This window comes from Scophthalmus maximus, chromosome 3 (genome assembly GCF_022379125.1).
Source record: "Scophthalmus maximus strain ysfricsl-2021 chromosome 3, ASM2237912v1, whole genome shotgun sequence".
Lineage (NCBI taxonomy): Eukaryota > Metazoa > Chordata > Actinopteri > Pleuronectiformes > Scophthalmidae > Scophthalmus > Scophthalmus maximus.
The window spans coordinates 23,117,764-23,141,964 of record NC_061517.1 but is presented as its reverse complement, the minus strand read 5'-3'; the positions used below and the strand labels follow the sequence as shown (position 1 = coordinate 23,141,964).

The 24,201-nt window shown below is 41.9% G+C and overlaps 1 protein-coding gene across 1 annotated transcript; it reads left to right on the top strand.

Annotated features, from left to right (window-relative positions):
* The first annotated feature begins 6,767 nt into the window (after nucleotides 1-6,767).
* On the top strand, nucleotides 6,768-24,185 carry cds2 (CDP-diacylglycerol synthase (phosphatidate cytidylyltransferase) 2). The gene is made up of 13 exons (XM_035639133.2): nucleotides 6,768-6,989; nucleotides 11,409-11,551; nucleotides 12,533-12,629; nucleotides 12,964-13,061; nucleotides 14,458-14,597; nucleotides 15,590-15,648; nucleotides 16,356-16,438; nucleotides 17,231-17,318; nucleotides 17,579-17,647; nucleotides 18,601-18,753; nucleotides 19,135-19,254; nucleotides 20,372-20,475; nucleotides 20,869-24,185. Exons 1-13 carry the CDS (start codon nucleotides 6,918-6,920, stop codon nucleotides 21,002-21,004), a joined length of 1,362 nt encoding a protein of 453 aa, XP_035495026.1. The 5' UTR covers nucleotides 6,768-6,917; the 3' UTR covers nucleotides 21,005-24,185.
* Nucleotides 24,186-24,201: the final 16 nt, after the last annotated feature.

Below are 24,201 nucleotides of genomic sequence, written 5' to 3'. Positions count from 1 at the left end.
CTGGCAATTGAAAGCTTTCTCAACGTTCTCACACCACACGCGCACGTCGTCTCTATCTCGTTCCCTTCAACCGCTTACGAGCGCCTATACATTTTCACTGCTCTCACTTCTTTTGCGTTTGTCTGGCGGCAACTCGGGTTTCCACGCATTCACGTCAACTGAGACCTCGGCTTAATTCAGTCGGGGTGTGCATTTTTACATGTCACTTGCTTCCATTGCTCACGCTTCACCTGACAAATGAACTGCTTTCATTGTAAACACTTCGACTGACACTCCTTCTGCACACGCGCACAGGGCGAGAACAGCAGATCTTTTACACTAAAGCGTCAGAATAAAAAAGCTGTATTATTCAAAACTTAGCTCGCTCGCCAAGATAACTCCCACATATATACATGCACAATCCGCCCCACACTGCATCCTGTCTCCTCAGCCTTTGGCCGCACCGTGTGAGCACATTTTGAGGGCTTTTACTGCAGATTGGGCCTAATGCTGCCACAGCAGTAGGTGTGGCCGTGGTACCACTGGTGGTGATAAAACCCGCTGCTGCTGCTGCTGCTGCTGCAGGGGGTGGGGCTTAACACACTGCTGGGTCGGAGCCTGGCGTATCACCATGGGTCACTGAGGGCGAGACCCGCTGCTGTGACAAGAGGAGGAGTGCGAATTGCTGCTGCGGTTTGGGCCTCATCCCTGGGCCAAGGTGCAGCTCCAGAAAAGGAGTTAGGGTGGGGTCAATGCCGGGATCTTATCATTTACACTAGTGCTTTTCCCACTGTGACACGTCAAGTGCTTCTGTGAAAAAGGCCTACTGATGAACAGATGAACAACGTGCACTGCTCAAAAGCACCTTGGCGGCATTTGTATCTGCAGGAGGTGTCTTCATATTTACTTTCATCCCTACAAAACGAACACAAAACGCCTTCTTCCAGTCACAGAGCTGCCAAGCCTCTGCAGTCGATACCTACAGAGCTGCATAATGTGCGCTGGGTGTTACTATCGGCTCATCTGAGCTTCTGCTCGCCTGCCCCCACAAGTGAGAGATGGTGGTGACTATGATGTATGGCAGTTGCCGGCGTTGGCCCACCAGCACGGCTGTCACCAACAGGAGCTTCATCACAGACGGTTTATTTCCTTGGAGCATGCAAGCAATCCTTCCTCGCATGGTGTGTGTGGGAGGGGGAGTCAGCATAGTGGCAGAAACATTATCAGCACTAACACGCAATCGATAGAAGTGTCAGAAAAGGACAAATATAGGACTAAAATAGCAGATGAAAAGGAGCACGCTTGAGGTTCAGGAAAATGTAACATCATACAGCAGCGTAAAGCACAAGAGCTGCAAAATTCCTTTTCTCTAGATGGGGTTCGGGACAGTCAATAAGACGTTAGACACTGTTTGAGACACATCACCGTTACACTGCATCAGAGATGGGGAGTTATGGATTTGATGGAACAGTCGCTCTGTATCTGCAGAGAGGTTTTTCTAAATGACACCTTCTGGATAGTTCAGTTATTTATGATGACATTCCTCAAACGTCCAGTGTGTAGCATTTAGCTGGATCTATCGCAGAAATTATATATATATATATATATATATATATATATATATATATATATATATATATATATATATATATATATATATAAATAATGTAATATTTATAATCATGTTCTCATTAATCACCTGACACTAAGAATGGTTGTGTTTTCCTTGGCTTACAATGAGCCTTTTTATTGAGAGGGCCATGTTTAAAAGGGAACCGAGAGGTGAAAGGTATTCAGTTGGGTGAACATGTAATATAGCACTCCAAGGCTAGTGGCCAATCCCAGCTGACATAGGGCAAGAGGCGGAGTACACCCTGGACAGATCGCAAACACATCAGTGCTGTAAAATATGATGTCAAAGGAATACACCCTGGCTCTGTCCTTGCTCCTAAATCCATTTGTATTTTGACCATAATGGGTTTTTTTCTTGCTACCACTACGAGGTTTTCAAGAAAGGGTCTGGGATGTCAGCTGGCCAAAAATAACCTAGCACCTAACGTGTAAAAGATTAAAAAATCCAATGTTATTGTTACCCTGTAATAATTGATGATATGTAATCAATGAAAATAAAGATATTTTCGTGGTGGAGTGTGGAGGATGAATTCGGGTCGTATAACACCCTGAGGAAAGAGCTGCACCAAATTGACATTTAGTATCTGACAAATGCGATGTGTTAATTAGAGAGCCTTAAAGATGCTGCAGGTTGGCAGATTCCGTCCCTTCTGGATGCCTTCCCGCTCTTGGCAAGACAGCAAAGAAGCTTATTTCCTGTGGAGGATACCTCATTCAAATTAAAGACTGCGGTGTACACGGCTTTGTCCATAATTGTAAATCAATACAATCAAAGAGCAATCTAACCCCGGCTGAAAAATCTTTCCTTCGATGACCCGCAGTGGTTTGGCGCCCCTCCTTGCCGCAGTAACGCAGGTGCCCTCCAGGTCAACACTGTTAGGTGTGGTCACAGGTGCCTTCTGACTACACAGTGTTGGGTGTGGTTACAGGTTAAAAAAAATGTAAAAAAACAGGATTGAAATTTTATAGCAGTGAGGGCAGAAGAAAAGTGTTTTACAGCCTGGTGTTGAGTCATTCTTTGAGATTACTTTAGAACGACATCGTGACTCCAAAGTCCCTGCTGCGCTCCTCTCTCGGTATGCTGGACTCCGAATGTCTGATGCTCCCCTTCTGTGACACAAGGAGAGTTATGACTCAGTGTGGGCCTCTGTGGCGGGTTGTCAGAGGGCAGATTTATTCATTTAGAGTCCGATCAATCCCCCGGCCCCGAACGCCACTGACCGGACTGTTGGCTTGTCCTTGATCTGGCCACGCTGCTTTCGTGTGCCGGGCGGAGCTCTGCTGTCAGCAGTTTCTGTTGTTGTGGAGGTACATACATAATTGAACCCCCCCCCCCCCCCCCCCCCCCCCCCCCCCCCCCTCCTCCTCCTCATCTTCCACTGCCCTCCTGAGACCCTTACAGATAGAGCAATGAATACTCAACCTCAGCATTTAGCAAGCACCCTACCCTGTTTCCGTAACTGGTATAGTCCACAGGCATATAATTACATTTCCACTTGTGAGTGAGTTAAACACAGAGATGCTGGCAAACGCACCCATCGGCGACCTTGCCATTGCAAGTGCTGACATCCTGAGTGGACATTTGGCTGGCGCAGTGGCTCTGAGGGATTCTGGGACTTTTACAGTGGAAATAATATTCATAATATACAGTAATTTGATAATGGCTTTCAGTTATTTCGCAAACTATAAACTGACTTATTTGTGGTAAAAGCTGACGGTTGAAAATCTTCTTTCTGTCTGCTCTATATTAGTTTCCAGCTCATTTTCAGTTCAAGGATTACTCTTTTCATTCATTGTTTCCCTCTGTCTTGTCCTTCCCCTCTCTGCCTCCCCCGTCCTCCTTAATCTCTGTGTGTCTCTCTCTCTCTCTCCCTCTCTCCCTGTAAATCCATTGCTATATATAGACTTCTGCATTGCAGATGTCCCAGAGCTCTGCAGTTCTAGAGGAGCTGCTGAGGAGTCCCAGACAAAATTTTGGCCGCCCGACACACACAGAGCCCGGGCGAGCGGAGACGACAGACCAACCATGCACCACAGTGGGACAGTTGAGGCATGACAGGACTGTACACGGTAGCATTGTACCTGTGCAGGACAGCTGAGCAAAGTCCACAGCATCACACTGCGGCAAGGATGAAGTGCCCCCCACAGAGTGGAGTTAAAACCTCTGCAGTCATAAGCTTTGAGTGTGTGTGTGTGTGTGTGTGTGTGTGTGTCTGTGTGTGTTAGCGTGTTGTCATGATAATTTTCCTAAACTGTTTCCCCTCTCTGCCTATGCTGTTGTTTTATAAAATAAGGTAAGATAAGATTGGATAAGATAAGATATAACTTTATTCGTCTCACAATGGGGAAATTTGGGCATAACAGCAGCAAAGTGGACAGGAGAATATAGAAAGAAATTTTAAAAAGCAATAGGTATGTACAAAATATAACAGAAAAAATAAAAAATATATATAAATACTATATACAGAGCAGTAGAAATAGTTGCACATGGAGAATAAATATAAATATTGCACAGTTTAAGAGGTGCTGGGTTATGATTCAACTTTGTATAAGCTTTAAATGCTTTAAAACTTTAAAAAGGTTGTATAGTGAACAATCACACCATTTGTTACAAGTGCAAGTCATGCAAAAATAATTGCCATTAATTATTTGGAAGTCATTTGTGGACAAATGTCCAGAAATATTTCATAATTTTGATGATCTCACATAATAACTTTAACAACTACAACAGATTGAATTATAAAGATCGATAGAAGGCATAATTACAACAAAGCAAGTAATTGAGGAACAGAAAACCAAGAAAAAAATTGTTAAAGGTTCATTATGTGAATCACCCTCAGTTTAGTCTGATAAAAATGATGGTGAAACTGAAAAAAGTCTTATTTGTCAGAAAAAGGACAAAATAAGAAAAGGAGGTTTAAAGAGTAAGTCAGGGGAGACAACACTGGTACTGATAAATACTTTTCATAGTGTCATACATCTTGTAATGATGGCTGAGCGTGATTGTCAACTTTTGGCAAGTGTTAATGAGGGGGAAAAGAATGAAATTTGCAGTGTGAGAAATTATCTGTCTGCATGCGTTAACACAAGAACATAAAAAAGACAGACACATGATTGAAAAGGATAGCAGATTAAAAAAAACAGGACATAGCTGAAGTAAAGGTGTACAGACAGTGTATTGGCAGCGTTTGTTTCTCTGATTGTTTTTAGTTTGACAAATTATTTTTTTGTCTTTTCGCCATGGTAATGCAAAGACCTGGTAAATCAAAATTCATCTATCACCCGTTGGTTCATTACAGGTAAATGTGGCTACATGCAGTATGTTGGAGAAAATACTGCAGACATCCAAGGCCATGCCAATCTGCACAGAAGAGGAGCAGTAGTCTAATTTTGATTTTACACTATTTTAACCTGGAAAATAAATCTTTCCGATTTTGTCGATTGTTTTCTGGGTGATGTACAAAAATGTAGCGTCGCCCTCATGATCCGAACCAACCCTGCTCTGTTACACAGCCCTGGTAGCACCATTCATCACTGACTACCGAGAAAGTGAACACCCTACAGCATGATGTCAGAACCTATTGAACCGTCATACTGTATTTGGGCTGCAATGCTATTCTCCTTTTCTCTTCTGCGGCAACAGTGGTAGGCCATTAAGTATTTATAACTGCTGGCTCTTGTCAGGCCACACAGCTGACAGACACACACACACACACACACACACACACACACACACACACACACACACACACACACAGACACACACACATAGAGAGAGAGAGAGAATTATAGTGAGCTTTTGCTGCCACTTGGTGTTAAAGGTGCAAATTACAGATTTGAAAGCAGACCACCGTGACCATTACGCCTCCCTGTCTTCAGCTGACTGACATTAGCTACCAGTTAACTAATAAAGTCATACACGTTTCCATTAAATGGTATCAAGATTTCTTTAAAAAAAAAATCGGAATTCTCCATAACTGAAGAAAAGGGAGCACTTTTGTTGTAAACTGACAGTTATTGGTAAATTGAACTGACAGTGTAAGGGGAAGAGTGTATGGCATAATGTATGACAAATGTGTAATGAGCAATAGTACTATTGAACTTTCAAAATGCCTTGTTTGGTTAAGAATTTACAGACTACTTTGTTTGTGAATTTAATCTTACCAATTTGGCAATAGATCGAATTGATGATGAAAAATGCTTTGTCATCCTCATTACTGTGATCATAAAAACCAAATTATACATTTCTATCATAAAAAGTAGTGCCAGATAAAATATTGTTATCTCTAAAGGTATTCAGATATTTACACAGTTTGTATGTGATGTATATTCACAAGACCAAAATAAATGGGAAATAGTTTCTGGATTCGATTCACAGAAAGAACAATTTACATTGATGTCATTCTTAATCTTGTGCAAAAAAAAAGGTTGACAGGATAAAATCCATGGAGCAACTTGAAAGAGACTTCTTTTATTTTGTTAGTTAAAAGAAACTTTTGTGGCAGGGACCACACTTTAACCAAGTCAATGTTACTAACAAAGACAGGGCTACACACAGAACACTGCTGCCGGAGTAGAGTCTAAGCTGTGCTGAAACACACACCTTAATAACTTCATACCTTTGTAGAAAGAGAAACAAATTTTACCCAAAGGAAACTGGGTTGGGTCAGGGGTCAGGGAGCGATCACTCGTCCTAAATAACATGTGGAATCCAGAAGGGTATCAAAAACTGTAGAGAATTATCTTGGAGTTACTGGTATATTGTACCTAGAGAGAAATTCTGAGTAGATGTACAGTACAGTACCCCTTCTTTATTAAACAGCTGTGATGCGCTCTTGTTTTCCAATAGCTCCCACCTCCCATTACGTCAGAGGACTGACCTGAACATCAAGTTAGCCAGAATACAACTCAACATCAGACAACAGTACCTTAAAAATAAAAGACCCAGCGACTCGCATAGCTTTGATTATGATCATGTCATTTGCGTCCGTATTGATAAAGGCTATCAAATAAAATCAAAAAAAATACTACGAATGAGTGTATTTTAGAGACAAAGATGGAAATCCGGCGTGCAATATACAATGGCATTTTAAGGAAAAAAAAAAAAAGAGAGTTTATTTTGAAAACAGGAAGTTACTGGTTAAGTGACATCGGATGCGCTCTTCGCGTGGACAGTGTTGCCGTGCAAACAAACCCAGCTCGACGCTCAGCTGAAGAGCTGGTGAACCCATATCAGAAAGTGTGTGTTTGTGTGTGTGTGTGTCGGACTCGCAGGACCTTCGCTGTTGTCGTGTAGCTGCCAAGCGATGACGGAGCTGAGGCACCGTGGAGCCAGCGACACCGACCCGGCGTTGCAGCAGCCGCCGTCGGAGGACAAGGTTAGCGTCGACTCGGAGCCAGTGTGTGTCGCCCGGAAGTGATGCTAACGCCTAGCTAGCTAAACACACGACCAGCGGCTCGCGCCGCGTTGGCTGGTCGCGCGTTTACATCTGTCGGGAAAACACGGTCGCGCACTTCGCGTAAACAACAGCTGTGACACAAGAACTGCTACGGTCCACGGAAGCGCGCTGTGCAAACGTGTCCGCCGATTTGCCGACGCGTACGACTTGATTGGTTGATGCTGCTCGCGCCCTTCCCGGGTAGCGACGTCGTCGTGAGAACATCGGGCCAAAACCAAATGTCAAAAGTATATATATATATATAATTATATTGCATCCCGCTCTGTGTTATCTGTCGGCTGCACGCCGACGAATAGAATGGCTCTCCTTCTATACTATAGAAACCGTAAACAGTGTTTGAATTGGTTCCTTCATCTGCTGCCGAGCAAGGCAACAGTGAAGTGCGAAGCATTCGACCGGTGGCTGGTAAGACGTTTGCTGCCATGCAATCATGCACGATCCCACATCGATTGTTCAACGCTGTTAAAGTAAACACGACTGATGAGGCTCGTACGACGGGGCGCAGACATCTTCCCTGCCAATGCAACACTTTGAACTCTATAGTCAAACCTCTCCTTGTGATGAAACCAAAGGGAAATCACTGCATTGTCTGTGTGGACAGCATGAATGTCAGATTTGCTTTTTTTTCCCAGTGAATAGTCTGAGCCAGGAGAGGTGTGTGGTGATGGATGTGTGGGATCTACCCACTGTACGACAAGAGGGCATGATTACTGAAAACTGATGAACATCTAACAGCAGGAGACTAAGGAGATGCGTCTCGACAACACAGCACACGGGGGGTTGGCTACTTAAGGCCTTCTCCTAATGTGCCGCTTTAGAATTGATTTCTCTTGGTCGTGATGCACTTTCAGAACAGTGTGGTTGAGAACTGGGAGTTGCTCTTGTTCCAAATGTGTCGGGGGTAGTCAGGCTATGCGATCGGTTGATCACACCAATTGTCCTATAAGGTCGTGCGGAAATCCAGGGGAATGGTAAATGTAAATGGACCTATCGCTGGATCTTTCACATCATAAAGGTGTATTATAGCAGGCAGTGTTCCTCTCAACGTTACACTGATCATACACGTTAAAAAAAGGGATGATTACTAAACCTTTTCTGGTCCCGATGTGATATTTTTATCTGGATTGAACTATATAGTTTATAGTGAAAGGCAGGCTCTAAAGAAAAGAAGGTTGTAATTGGTTAGGGTTGGCTTCTTTTTATGGTGGCCAGCAAGAATGGGAGTGAAATTCAGTTACGCTTTGATCAAACATAAACATAAACATGCCTCAAAATGAATGTGACCTTACTGGATATTGGCTCGATTCATCATCTGGCTGTGTACAGTGTGTTTAAAGTGTTCTGTCAGCTGCTTCTGGGACATTTCATTCTGAGCCATTTCAAAACAGTTGCTTTAAAATATATCTGATGAACTGGGCATGACTCATCCGAAAACCCTTTTTAATGCTCAATTTGTGAAAGGCGCACACTCCTCAGTGGTTAGATGTCTTGGTCTACAATCCCAGCAAAGATTGGCCAGAGAACACAAATGTACTCATCCTTTCACAAATCACAGATCCAGCATTTTTCTAATGACTTAGAGAGACACACAACAAAGACGCTCAGGGTTGCCACTGGTCTAGAGGAAAGCAAGAAAGGGGAGGAGTATCTATGTGAAATGAGCCCCTATTTTTAACTCAAGCATCCTGAATGACGGGGATACTGTCTCCATAGAAACCAGTAGGCGGAGAATGAGTCTGTTTGTTCCAGCTGGCAGCGTATGACCGTTACTGACAGTGAATACATAGTTTCTTAGAGTGCTTCATATAATTTGAAGGAAAGTCAATGAAATATTCTAAATGATGGAAAATGTGCATTTCCCTTTCTTTTAGCTGAGCTGATCTGTATCTTTCCAAAGATCCCGCTGAATCAGTAAAGTGGAGTATTGCTCGGTTTCCTGTTGTGATCAGAAACTTCTGTGCACTATAGGGCTGTGGCACCGACACGCTAAACATCCCTACTCTCCAATCAAACGATCAGATTCAAGTCATTTGGCACCGCTATAGAAACAGCACTTCTCTCCTTATGAATGTAATAATGACAAAGTTTCATGATATGACGAGAAAAGTCTCTTGTTAAATTAGAATAATTTGTTATCTAGTAATAACAAGAAAAAACTGCGTCATATTGGGAAAAATAATACCTGGTCAAAACAAGATTCTTTTCTCTTAACAAGTAGCTGAGCCAATACAGGTGTTACACAAACATAAGGGGCTGGTGTGTGTGAGAGAGAGAGAGAGAGAGAGAGAGAGAGAGAGAGAGAGAGAGAGAGAGAGAGAGAGAGAGAGAGAGAGAGAGAGAGAGAGAGAGAGAGAGAGAGAGAGAGAGAGAGAGAGAGAGAGTGTGTGTGTGTGTATTCTTTTTGTTTCCCAGTGTCAAGTCGATTATTTCTCTTGTTAGATCTTTTAAAGCATTTGAATGTATGATCATGCGAAAATATCTTGGGAGATGCCTCCTCCTCTGCTTATGTTCTTGTTTTAAAAGAGCTACTGGGTTGTGATTCAACTTTTTATGAGCTTTAAATCCTTTAAAACTTTAAAAGGTTGGATAGTGAAAATCACACCTTCAAGAAAAGCGTTGTAATGGCAAATGACAAATGACATTTGCCTTGTGTGCGAGGCAAAATACATTTGCCATTACATTTAATATGAAGTCAACATATATTTAAATGCTTTAAAAAAATCATAAATATGAGGCCGTTACATAATCACTGTCACGTTTAAAAATGTGTTTTTAACCTATTTAAGACCGATAAATTCAAAGTTCAAAATAAGCTGCAATTGACAAAAATGTTCCTTGTGAAGGTAAATGTGTGGAAAGGGCACAAAATAACACAAGACAGCACAGTATATTGATAATACAGAATAACTGGCCTACTATCAATGCAAACAGCAACACTTGTTGGTATAGAAAATTCCAGCTGCAGTAACGTAGCATTGTGTGACTGTTCAAAGCCTGTGTGCGAGGCTGAGGGGGCATCACAGAACAGCGAGCCAACCATCCACTGTGTGAACGTGAGGCGAGAGCGGCGAGCCTAATTTGGTCACCAGCAGCAGAGAGGTGGGGGGGGGGGGGGGGGGGGCGCGTGAAGTGAAGGACTGACCTGAGGAGACTGTTTTCACAAGAGGAGCTGTGAGAGTGTGTAACTGCCATCCTCCGCTAATATCCATCCTTTGGTTGTGGTTTATGAGTGTGCTTTAAGATGGCCTCCATTAGGGAACAGATTGTTCTGAGGAATCAACAATATGGATGAGGTGGACGTTTTGGCACAGTGTTTAGACTCCCGCATACAACCTTTACTGTCAGCCCTGCTGCTATTTACTTAATGCTGCCTGTGCTGATAGCACAATGGCTCACAGGGCTGCAAAGGCCTTTTTTCCCCACTTATTTTGTCTGATTAGCCCTTGTGTGTACTGTATCTACACACTGAGCTTCATTCGTGGTTTGCCTTCAACCCCTCTCCAGAACAGCAATTGTCCAATCATAGCTTAGCAAAGTAACTAGGCAAGACATGTCAAACTTTGAATTGTATCCGTGCCCTCCCGTGTGCCGAAACCTAAAAGAAAAGAAGCGCTGGCATGGAATACCGCACTCACTATATGTCCAATAAACATTCTCATTTATAATATTAACCAACTCTAACCCTTCAGCAGGTACCATTATACCCCCCCCCCATCCTAAGGAATAAGCTTCAGCCTTGACACTGACAACGGCTGCTGCCCAAATGCCACAACAGTGTCACTGCACAGTTATTTCTTATATTGCCAAAACGAAAAAAGGCTCTGACTTTGAGGGATTGACTCGTGGCTCTGCTTCAACTGTGCTAGAGGTCATATAATAGTAGAGCTGCAACAGTTAATTGATAAATGGATTAGTAATTGATTACTGTTCGATTCATCTTCATTATTATGGAAGAAAAAGTCAAAATTCTCTGATTTCAGCGTCTTGAATGTGAATATTTTGTGTAACCTAGATACAGTATCATGTGATTTAGTTTGAGGCTATCCCATGGCAGTAGTCATGTAAATAGTGTTCACTTTTGGTTTGACTGTTTTAAATGAAGAGCTTAATTTACATCCCTTTAGCTGCAGGCACCCTGTGCTGCTGGAGAATTGTGTACAGTCATCGCAGATGTGTTGCACTGCTTCTCAGACTGAAATCAGGATGGAATCATCTTAAATATAAATGCATATTAGATGATAAGACGTTTTTCCGGTGCTTCTGTGGATTTCTTTTGCTGCTACATTTGACCTTTTCGAAGTGTCAGTATCTTATTTCTCCTCTCTGTCTGTCTGCCAGGGTTCGGACAGTGAGCTGAAGGTGGAAAAAGACGGCGTGTCAGACACTGAGTCGAAGGTGGACTCCGGTGTCCCAGAGGTGCCCGTCCCTCCCGATGACACCCCTGAGGTTCTGAACAAGGCCCTGTCTGGACTCTCTTCAAGGTGCTGTTGAAGAAAAAAAAAACATATTTCTAAGTTACAGTGAGGAAAGCGACTTTAAAGCAGAGCGTTGAGCATGTTCGGTAAACTTGCACTGAATAAATGACAGCCAGCTGTAAAAAAATCACACGTCAGACACTCATTATCTGAGTAGATCTGTTTATCACTACATGTTCTTTATAGAGCTGCTGACCTAAACAAGAGGCCCATGTTTTTCCTGGACTTCATCTCAGGAATGCTTCACATGTGGAGGTGTCATGATTCATACAAAGGAATCCTTCCCCACACATTCTTCTTTCAACAGCAGATATGAGTCCCTGAACTGTGAGATCTGTTTTCCTGGCAGGGACATTAATAAAGTCAGACTTGGGTTGTCTGTGTGGGTGCAGTGACCTGATTCCTCAGCTTATTGACATTATTTATAGCTGCAGTTATTGAAAATATACTCACAATGAGTACTACAATCAGTCTCCACACAACCCATGTACTAAATCAGCACAACCTATGTGAGGGATAATGGACATTGAGGTGTCCTACGAAAATAAAAAAACAGACTTTATGATTTGTGATTTCCTTTTCTAATGTACAGGTGCTAGCCAATCAGGAGAGAGTATTGGTTTGTTTTGGTGTCAGTGTTTGACCTACCATTGAATTGGGTGGGGGAATTCAATCCCACTCCCCCGAAAAGTCAAATAAAAAAAAATAAAATGATATATATATATTTTGTTAAACATAGAATGCGAAACATAAGTCATTTAAGGTCACTTTAGCTATACACCTTATTCGTCATTCCTGCAGGCTCCTGTATAAAATATTGTGGATGAAATTTGATGACTTGTGATTTGTGAAACCTAACCCTAACCCCCAAACAGCCCCCCCCCCCAAAAACCAGTAAACCTAGGGGAAACACTGGGTGTGGTAACCTTTGTGTGTCATTCTCCTTTGAGCGTACATTGAACAGAAGTGTTTGTGTGCTTCCTTCAGATGGAAGAACTGGTGGGTACGAGGCATCCTCACACTGGCCATGATCTCCTTCTTTTTCTTCATCATCTACCTGGGCCCCATGGTGCTTATGATGATTGTGAGTACAAACCACAACAATGGTGCTGAGCTTAAGCCCTTGAGTTTGTTGCCCTACAGGGAATGTCATGTTTTTTTTTTCTAACCCCAGTGGTAAAATGAGGTGTGATGGTTTATATAATTCAAGTTAAATGTCTATGCAGTCAAATCTGTGCACACAAATGAAAAGTGTAATCTCCTGGATTAGTAGGATCCTGGCAACATGTGGGATTGCTGCTCCTGTCATCTGGGAGTTGCCTCGAAATGAGCTTCTCAGCCTTTTTGTGTGACTATCAGACCACGCACGCATACGCACACACAGTTCTCCAACAATTTGACACAGATTCTCTGTGCAGGTCCTCTGTGTTCAGATCAAGTGCTTCCAAGAAATCATCACCATTGGCTACAGTGTGTACCATTCCTACCACCTGCCCTGGTTCAGGACGTTGAGCTGGTGAGGATCTCCACATACAGTGCACTAATGCACACGCAATCACACATTACATAAATGTGTTATTAATGCGGCAAATGTCCTTGTTTGCTTCTTTCTTACTGCTTTGTCTCGTGTTTTATTTTGTTGCAGACTTCCTGAGGTTTGTTTTCTGACCTGTTTGTAGACTGAAGATTATTAAGCCAATCAGCCGAAATGGCAAAAAAATTACCGTGAATCATCATCTATGCTGTTAGCAGACCAGCCAACCTGTGCATTTAGCAGTCACGCATTTTTGGAGATCAAAGTACGCTGGTACGATTTGTCACTCTTAAAGTGCGCAAAAATCTGGTGATGCTTTGTGTCCGTCCAGTAGTGCCGTACTCGACCAATCATTGTGGCGGATTCACTTCCCCTTGTCCCCTACCTATGACTAAAGATATTCACAGGCCGGAATGTTTGACAAATGCTTAATGTAATTTCAAGAAACTGTAGCTAGGAACTTCATTGCAAAGATAAATGAGATTGTGAATCAACTCAATGTTAGCTTAATGTTACTATTACTATCTATTTGCAAGGAAGCTTGCCTTGTTCATTAATCATTTAAGTGAGTAAAGTAAGTTACATTGTCTGTGTGTGTTGCAGATGTTTAAACTTGACTTTTCATAGTTTTTATAATATAAAATTATTACAGCCAAACCCCATATTGTAGTGAGTCTAGTAGGTCAAGGCACCCACGGCCAAAACAAAGACGAGTCGTTGCTTCGCATCTCCGGACTTCCCACTACAATGACTAGCTCTACTCCCAGAATGAAAATAACATGAAGCAGTTAGATGTTCTGAGGAAGAGATGATTTAAGTTAATTCATAATGGAATACAAAGGTAATAATATAAGCAATAAATATACACACATGTACATGAATTCAAAATTCTATTACTTGGTGTAAGGTGGCACTCCAAGACTGTCTTTGAGGTTGGCCGGTGTGCTGTTTCAGCTTAGCAAAAGTGGTGTACAGTAGAGATCAGGGGTTTTCAAAGTCTGACAGTGCTGAAAATACAATAACTTTTGCATATACATGTCCCAAGTAGACAGTCTCTCTCAATGCTGCCTCAGGGGAGGCACAACCTCACAGTTTGAAAACCTCTGGTAAAGTGTGATAGTCCTGATATTCAGTATGCCATGTGCAGGAAAAACAAAACACCATGTGCAGTTAGTACCTCTTGGGCCTCTTTTTGCTTGAGTCTATGAGGACAGTTGTAACACATAACATATTCATTTCAAGACTATTTCAAATCCCTGTAAAAAGGTGTAGCATTTTCCCGTTTATTCTTGTGCATGCATACTGAATTCAGAATCAGATTAGCTGCTTTTGTAACGCTGACAGATGCGTGCGTTTTCTTAATCATTTTACCCCTCAGGTACTTCCTGCTGTGTGTGAACTACTTCTTCTATGGTGAGACCGTGACAGATTACTTCTTCTCGCTGGTGCAAAGGGAGGAGCCGCTTCGCATCCTCAGCAAATACCACCGCTTCATCTCCTTTGCCCTCTACCTCACAGGTACAAACACTGGCAGACTCGAACTGACAATGGAGCCTGTAAAGGTCTGTTCTCATATTGGTGCGTGGGAGTTGGCACAGGTGTATATTCATTTTGTGAATGTCGCGTCATCATGTCGCCCTGAAAAACATGCATGTATTCATTGAGGTTTTTCAGTGTTCACCTCGTGTCTTGCCCCACATTTTGCTCAAGTACATTTTACTGTAAAGACAGTTTTATAGGTCGAGTGGAGAGGAAGTCACAAGAGGGAAATGTGTCACAAAACTGTAACACATTTGAACACAGTGTCGTAACAGCAGCCATACAGAGGTTTTTCTAAAGACTGTCCAATTACAAATATTTCCATACTATTTCAAAATGCAGAACATCAGACTTGGTTATTTTCGGCACCGTGCTAACTGGAGAAGTCCCACTTCCTGTGCTGCAGGTTGTCTGTTAGTAATTCAGTGCTACTATAGCTGCTTACAGATGGCAAACAGGATGTGGCGAGGAAGGATGCGCCTCCTGCCAACTAGACTCAAGGTGAAACTGGGTGGCCTGACTTTCTTCGGTGCGAAGATAACGTTGTCATACTTTGAAGTTACAGAAAAGGCTCATATCTGCATTGTTTCGTCATGGCATATTCTGTTATATGTTGAGAAAGAGGGAGCGAGACCAGCTCACCAGGCTCCTCAGTACGTCTGCTTTGACTTGTTTACTCAGAGTAAAAATGTTTTATTTTGCCTGAGACACACTCTGCTTCGCTCTACTCCGTCCTCTTTTCACCACAGACATTTCAACACTGTGAACGAAATGGCTGCAGTCACTCCAGAGCTCCTCTCCGTCTGCTTATCAACACTGGGCTTTGTCTGAATTAGGTCAAGCTAAATTTAGTCAGTTTGACTAAAGTTGACCTGGAATCTGAATTAATTATCCTCCTCCTTCTACAACCAGTACAGTTCTGTTCTTGTCCCTATCAGGTAGTTCATGCATTATTTTCTCTTTTTTTGCAGGCTTCTGCATGTTTGTGCTAAGTTTGGTGAAGAAACACTATCGCCTTCAGTTCTACATGGTAAGTTAGCACCCTGCCTCCTCCTGGGGCAACAGCCTCAAGGCTCCTGGGTTATTGATGGAGCTTGCTGAATTACAGGCCCTCAAGTAAATGAAGCCAGAGATGCTTTTATAGAAATGTCTGGCATAGATTGGATTCCAACAGTGTTCAGTTAGTCATGGTAGGCCAGAAAAGACTGAAAGAAAGCCTTTGCTCTCGTGTCAGTGGTTAGTCTGGCCCGGTTTTCAGAACACAGTTTTACAGCTACACACACAAACACACGCGCACATTCCCAACTGACAGTTGAGTTTGTCCAAAGTCTTTCTGCTGTGTTCAAGTGAGGAGGTGAGCAGAACGGCTAGATCTCACAGACAGACACTCAGCACTGCACACATTTTCCACTCAATTTAGTGGATGTGATTAAAGCTTTCACCTGGTCTCATTTTTGCCGTCACTATCAGAGTTGATCTGACAAAAGCCTTCGCTGTGCAGTCACGCTTCATTGTTAACTTTGGGTGGAGTCCGTTCACGTCAACTTATAAAGTCATTTTTCCTACAGAGCTGTAATACCAGAAAATGATTTGTTGTCCTGTGTCCAGTCTGTCAGGAAATATTCAGAATTAAGCTCCAAATGTGCTCTCTCATCATCACAATAGGTTCATTTTGATGTGAAAGCTAAATTAAACTCGTCCTAGTTTCAACATTCCTTGTGAATCTTGTCTCTACAGTTTGGTTGGACCCATGTGACTCTGCTGATTGTGGTGACTCAGTCTCACCTAATCATTCACAACCTGTTTGAGGGAATGATCTGGTAAGTGAACAGTCCTTTGTCACCTTGGATACAGTTCACCCCAACTAAATCAGTGCAGTGTAGCTCCTTCTCCCTGGTCATGTATGCTCCAGAAGTAAAATCTGATAATGCTGTAATTGAGTTCTACAATGTTTTTTAATGAAAATTTGTAGGTCTTGGGCAGTGGTGTATAAAGTACTTACATGCTATACTTTGTAAAAGATATCTCACTTGAAAATGACTCTGGTAAAAGTAACCCGTAAAAAAATTACTTGAGTAACTTAAAAACTTAAAGTTACTTAAAGTAGCTTACATCAAATGTACTTGAGTATCAAAAGTATTTGTCAGGTATTAAAATGTAGTTAGGTTTAGTGTAGGTGGTGTAGGAAGTGTAGAGGATGTAGGCAGACAGGGGGATGCGCTCCAAACATCTGCTCAGCAGCAAGTTTCAACTGTAAAAGTAGAAGTACAAAGAAACAAAACAGCCAGAAATTCAATTCTTCAATTTAAACTTTATCAACAGTATTTATTCCTCACTCCTCCTCCCTCTTCTCCCTCCCTCTCTCCTTATACCTCCCCCCCTCTCTCCTCTTCACCACCCCTTATTCCCTCCCTCATCTTACTCCCTCCATCCCTCTCCTCTTACTGCCTCCCTCTCCTCTCTCATTTTACTTTGTTACTTCACACCACTGGTCTTCAGCTATTAAATTATATCTTTTTGCTGTTTGCCTTTCCACACATCTCTTGTTTCAAAAAACATATTTTCATTTAGTCTTATAAAGACTGATGTGGACTCTCCTTTTGCCTGGACAGGTTCATTGTGCCAATTTCCTGTGTGATCTGTAACGACATTATGGCCTACATGTTTGGTTTCTTCTTCGGCCGCACCCCTCTCATAAAGGTTGGTTTGTGTCTTTTGAGCTTTGTAAACCAGATGTTTCTCACCAAAAGAACACAGTTTTTTTGTTGTAAATTACTACCCAATATGCAAGATTATTTCCCCCTACAGTCTTGTTTGTAATGCCAGGGCAACTCTGTACTGTGTGGCAAACATAGTAAGCGTTTCTGGGTCTGGGGAATTGGTTATCAACACATTAAATATATTATGGTACGTGGTGATATGTTAACCTGGTATCCACAACATGACTGTGTCCTCTGCAGCTGTCACCTAAGAAGACATGGGAAGGATTCATTGGAGGACTATTCGCCACGATTGTGTTTGGCATCATGGTAAGATATAATTTCCCTCTGACCACACGTATTTTATAGAAAACGTAAATCTTTTGTGAGCTCTGGTCCTCGCACTGCGGGGTCGACATTTTCCCAAAAGTAACTCAGATCCTTAGACGTTCCTAAAGGTGACATATTATGCAAAAATCACTTTTTCAGTGTTTGTGCACATAAATGTATGTGTCTGGGGAGCCTGCCAGCCCACAAACTGTGAAAAAAATACCACCCAGTAGTTGTTTTTTTTGAGCTGGCTAAACCCTACAGCCTGGCTCTGAACAACTGGTTCAGATTTCTCTCACATTCTGATGTCACACAGTTGGACACTTTTGGGGTAACCCGGCCTGCAATCTGAGAATCTCCATTTTTCTGGCAAAGGGGCGTGACATTTCCTACACATTTAGAAATTGGTTGACAAATGACAACAGACTTGGCCAGCTGGCCAATCAGAGCAGACTGGAGTTTATCGGGTGGAGGCGGGGCTAAAAGAAATCCACGCGTTTTTGACAGGGGGTGAAAAGAGGACCTGCAGGAATGGGCAGTATGAGAACACTGATTCCTGCTCTGAACATTAGAGCATGTAAACCTTTTCAAGTGGTAACCCAAATTAAATATTAGCATAATATTTCACCTTTAAATATTCACACATTGATGAAATGTAGCTTTTGTGGTCTGACATCGAGTTGATTGTTGATACACAGTAATACCTTTGCTGTAAAGTTGCAAAGATGTTGTCATTTGTAGATATGCACTAGCATGGTTTGGTGATTAAGTTTACCCTGCTTAATATAATATAATAGAGATTAATATTTTTTATAAAAAAGTGCACTATATAGCTGCTTTCGCAGACTGATGAGTACTCCACATGACTTTGACATGTACAGTTTCTAAAGTTTTGCCTCCAGTGGTGTCCTGTGACGCGACTGCAGAGTAACTGAATCATGCTCTGCGTGCAGCTCTCCTACGTGATGGCCGGCTGGCGCTACTTTGTGTGTCCAGTGGAGTTCAACAATGACTCCAACAGTTTCCAGGTGGACTGCGAGCCATCGGACCTTTTCCAGCTCCAGGACTACGCCCTGCCCAGCATCCTGGAGTCTGTCACCGGATGGGTAAGACTCACCTGCAGTGTTCCTCACCTCTCGGGCTTTATCTGTTTGGATTAGTGTTTCACAAGCCACATTCAAGCTGATGTAAATATGAGAGTATGTATGAGAATTTGTGGAATCCTGTTAAACTGTTTTGTAGAAAAACTAGAAAAACTGGACATACTGTAGTGTATGCAGCCGTAGACCCCCTGCCTTTAAAGACCATGGCATATTTTTGTTGAAATTAAGTATTTTAAATTTTTAACTCAGCTCACATAGAAAATGACAAAATTAACAAATCCAGTATAGAAATGCACAACTGAAAAAAAAGAGTTTAGGAGATGAGAGATTATCATAGATTATTATTAGAAAGTCTGATTTAGCCCCTCCTTGTTGTCTCCACAGACCACGGTGCGCCTCTACCCGTTCCAGATCCACAGCATTGCTCTCTCTTCATTTGCCTCCATTGTGGGACCCTTCGGTGGCTTCTTTGCCAGCGGCTTCAAGAGAGCCTTCAAGATCAAGGTAGAGATGAAGGACTGATGCGACCATTTGTCCAAAGTAACCAATCAGCATATTTAATTTGAATTTAATTCGATTTTTTTTGTATCTTTATTTTTGGAAAAACAAAGAAATTTTCAGCGTAACACACACTAGACCCGTTCGAAAAGGGATAGGAAGGAGCCTTGGCTTGTCAATTCCTACCCCCAGTCTTTACCATAGACAAGTGCACAATCCAATAAGATAAACTAAACAGACAATTTTAAATAATACAAAAATACTGCTCCAATTTACATCATTCTCTATCAAGCTATTAAGAAAAAAAAACAAGCACCATTAACATCAGTGAGATTTACATTCTCCTTCCTCACTTCTGTACTTTTCAAATATATCTTTTGTACATTTTAAATTGCATTATATTTTTACTTTGTTTGATCGTTTCGTGAAGACCATTCCACAAAATCCCCCCAAGAATTGAAATACACATTCTTCTGAGATTGCTGTTTTAAATGTAAATTTATAACCCCCCTCCCTATCTGTGAACAGTCGTTGTTGATTCCAGGCAGCAGTTTATTTTTTGCTTCATAAATTATTTGTACAGTCTTAAATTCCTTATACCTTAAGGTGTGTAATTTTAAATACAGTATGTTGGTGTGTGTTCATGATATCCTACATTGTTTACTATCCGAATGGCTCTTTTTTGTAGTGTGCATAATGAATATGAGGTGGTCTTATAGGTGTTGCCCCATACTTCTACAAAGTAATTTAAATATGGTAAAACTATAGTGAACAATACAGAATATAAAGTGCTCTCTCATTCAGAACGTGTCTTGCTTTCCCCATCACTCAATACTACTTTTGCTCTCATTCTATATATAGAGTACATGCAGAGCTGTTCCTCTCTTCAGTCTGCTGCTTCTGTCTGAGTCTTTTCCTGTTCATGTTTGCAAAGCCTCCTGACATTGACCTACTGTTTATATAGTTACACAACCAGAGTAGAATTCATCTAACACAGATTTTATTTCTGTTAATATTCCTAATGTATGCATTAATATAATATTTTATTACTGTTAATGACTTTTCTTTATTGTTTAACGTTTTCTATGAGTTTAAGTCTGTTTACTGTCATTTGTCCTTTCAGGATTTTGCCAACACTATTCCAGGTCACGGTGGAATTATGGACAGATTTGACTGCCAGTACCTCATGGCCACATTTGTGAATGTGTACATCGCTAGCTTCATCAGGTAAACACACAGTCTGTAAAAATGTGTCATACTTAAATATATTGTGTTTCAACTTTGCTTATTGTTGGATTTTTATCCTTGACATCAATGTGTGTGCTCTTATAGTGCACATTTCAACCGATTTGCCAAGTGTTTTATTACTGTATGAAGCTTTGTTGCCTGTAAAATGCTAATGATTTGCAGCTTTAGTTAGATCAGATAAACACCATTAAATCCATCTGTTACACAGCTTTTCTGTAGCTCTGAGTACATCACTTCAAACATATTGAGAAATCCGAGCTTGATACTCCTGCCATGTCTAGTTAAGGTTGCTGAGCTATGTTTTGACTGTGGGCAAGACGGAGTCAGTATGAATAGAGGATGTGATTTGGTTATCTGCTTGCCTTCTGTCAGGGGCCCCAATCCCAGCAAGGTCATCCAGCAGCTCCTGGCGCTCCGTGTCGATCAGCAGCTCCACATATTCAACTCCCTGAAGACTCACCTGACAGAGAAGGGCCTGCTGCCATTGCTGCAGGAGGGCGCTGCCTAGATCCACCTGCACCCACAAAAGCCCCCCCCCCCCCCATCCCCAGATGGGGAGACGGGAGGGGAGCACTTGTGGGTTGTGTGCAGCCCTGAAGAATTGGGAGACTCGCAGTGCTCTGTGTGAGCGAGTTGACATCTGAGAAGAAAAAGAAAATAACAACGACAAGGGAAAACCACAAAAAAACCACAGTCTTGGGTCATTCCATTCCATTTCATTTAAGGATGAGGGTAGTGTGTGTGTGTTTGTGTTCAAACCGTCTGTGAATCATGTTTCTGACACCAGTGTTTTCAGGTTGTGTCAGTGAATTCACTGTACTGTTACACATTTACATTATAACAACAATGTATCTACTCACGCTGTTAAACAAAATGTTGGTCAGCTGTATATTTCTACCTGTATACAGTAAGTCCTCGATATACCTGTTAATGTGTTAATATTTTACTGTACTTTTTGTTTTAATGCACTGCCTGTGTACTCACTGTATTGTTACTGCAGCTGCACCCTCCCTCAAACCTTTAGTTTTAATTTTCTTCATTGTGATTGTTTCTATTAATATATATATATAGATGGTTTTTATATTTGGTATGTTCTATTATATCTTAAAGGTCCTGTCTGTGTCTGTTTTATTCTGGCTGAGTTCACTTTTGCCATCCGTCACGTGCATTTATGTTTCCAGTGTTTGTTGCCATTCAACATTTCAAAGCCTCTCACGCTGGGCCAAATCATTGCCGTCATATTCTCATGCGTTGCTGTACAGAAATACAAAATTAATGACTAAGTTACCCATGAAGTATTCGATTGAATCTGACAAAACACAGAATCCAGTCTCTTGATTCCCAACTGTTTGTGGTTCTGTGCATGTATTAGCGGCCCTTAATAACAAAAGTAGAAAGGTTCTCAGTCATTTCATTTTTTTGGTTTAACTGACCCGTTCTGTGTTGAATCTGCAACAAGGAGCTGTATATGCGTTTTACACATATTCAGTAAGGTGGTGGGATTAGTATGGGACCCGTTTGTATCAGTTCAGATAAGGCACAGTGATGGTCGGCGTGTGTGTCATACCCTCGCCATGTTAACGGCTTCCGAGCTGAATGTGTGACCTGCCACTATTTGAGTGAAACATTTTCTAAAAAGCAATCCGTTGTGTTCTCCTTCATCTGATGTTTACGTTGGAGTTACAATCATCTGCTGCATACACCCCAGTGTTCGTTCCCTTTGATGCCACTGGCAAAAGATTGTCTGATTTGATGGTGAAATATAAAAGCTGAAGCTTCTGAACTGTTTGGTTCATTTTGGTTTTTTAAGCCTTCTGAAGGAATTTTAACTACAGTCTGTAGTTATGTTGGCAGATGTTAAAGGGGACGCTGCGCTTGATCTTACACATTAACATCTGTACTACCCTGAAGGACAGTCACATCATGTCTGCATGTGACTTGAGCTGAAGTTTTGTCTGGGACAATGACGCTGATGATGATCATAGTGATGTTGTACGAGTCTGTAGTCTGAGCTTCTAGACAAATGTTACCTCAGAGACTTTTACAAATGGGGCTGTGGAATTGGGATTAGAATAGAAGATGCTATTGGGTTGCATTATGGATAGTGTTTCCACAAAATGTCAGGTTATCTCTGCTGTCTTTGTGTCAGCTGCATCAATTTTGACAATTCCTTTAATCTGTCTCTCACAAGTCCCCCAGCTTAGTGAACATGCAATACTAAATTTCTGGACTGCGCCAACACAATCTGCTTTTGTTAGTTTAGTCAGAGTGAAATGTTCTAATCCTTCATTGCAAATATGCATATTATTTTTACACTGGGCGAACCATTGACTCCATTTGAACTCAAGCTGACTTGAGGTATTGATCGATAACAATGTGCACATTTACCGAGCTTAAGTACTGAAGTTTTTCAAAGATTGTGTGATCAAGTAAATCCGCAAATGGTCGTTGATTCCAAGTGCTGGGTTCTTGTAGAGGATGCTGTACAGGGGCTCAGGCACCAAGTATATTCACCGCAACCATCCTCGTCATACTCATTAATCAGCTTGTCACCGTCATCACGTGTGTGCACATGTCATCCTTACGTTTCTGTCCAGTCGGGTAAAAGAATTATTGTTGGTGGAGGTGGAGTACATCCTGCAGGAATTAATGTGACCCAGGCAGAACTGCCTGGCTCAAATGTTATAGGACTACACAGCAATATGAACAGTCGTACAGCAGGGATGTGAAGCTCCGTAATCTAGATGTCTCTACACGGTCGACACGAAACCAGCTTCAAAACATGCTATTAGATGGTATGAACCACAAACCAAGCATGGCTTTACATGTTCTTTATTTTGTTCCTGAATATTACTCTGTTTTATTGACAGTCATTCCGTTCCTCAGTGGTTTGAGTTGTGTGATATCCAAACAGTCAGAAATTGGTCTCTCTTAAAATATTTATTTTAGCAGATCGCAGCTCTTCAAAGTTACTCTATTGTATATTTAAGATGACATTTAGACATATGTTGGGTGTTCTTTAGTATTTTTGGTTAGAGGACTATTTTAAAAGTATTATTATTGTTGTTGCCATATAGGAAAGAGCATCGAGATAGCAAGTGTTTTCTCTCCGTCTTCTCTTGCTGTGACTTTTAGTGCACTAGAGTGTTTTTCTCTGCCGTTTCTCTGTCTGGTGTTGCAGACCGCCACCAGAGAGAGCTGGAGCTCCTTGGTTGGCCGTCAGGTGTGACATTGATGCTCCGTCTGAGCGGGAAGGTTTGACCCCCCCCCTGTTACTGCTGTTCGATACATTCCAGTACCTCCAAAGTTGAGATATACCCACATGGTGGCAGAACATGATGGCTCAATGCTTTTTTTTGGGGGGGGGGGTTCTTGGCAGTAACCCTAACCCTCAGGAAGCCCCCTCTGTGCCATTTCTAATCAACACAGTTTACTGCTGTGAAGCCTGCCCAGCCAGGACCGTCTAAACGGGAGTTGGGAGTTGGGACTGTCCCACGCACTGTGTAGGCCCCCCTTTGTGTTCATAGATATTCTCTTCAAACGCTCTATGATTTTTTAAAGTATTTTACCCTTGAACTGTGCAATGGCTTGTGTTGAGTTGTACATTTGCCTAGAACAAGTTTGATGCTGAAATGTGCTTTTACCTTTCTTTCGGAGAAAAATAAAAGATATATATATATAAAAGTAAATCACGCGGTTTGCTGT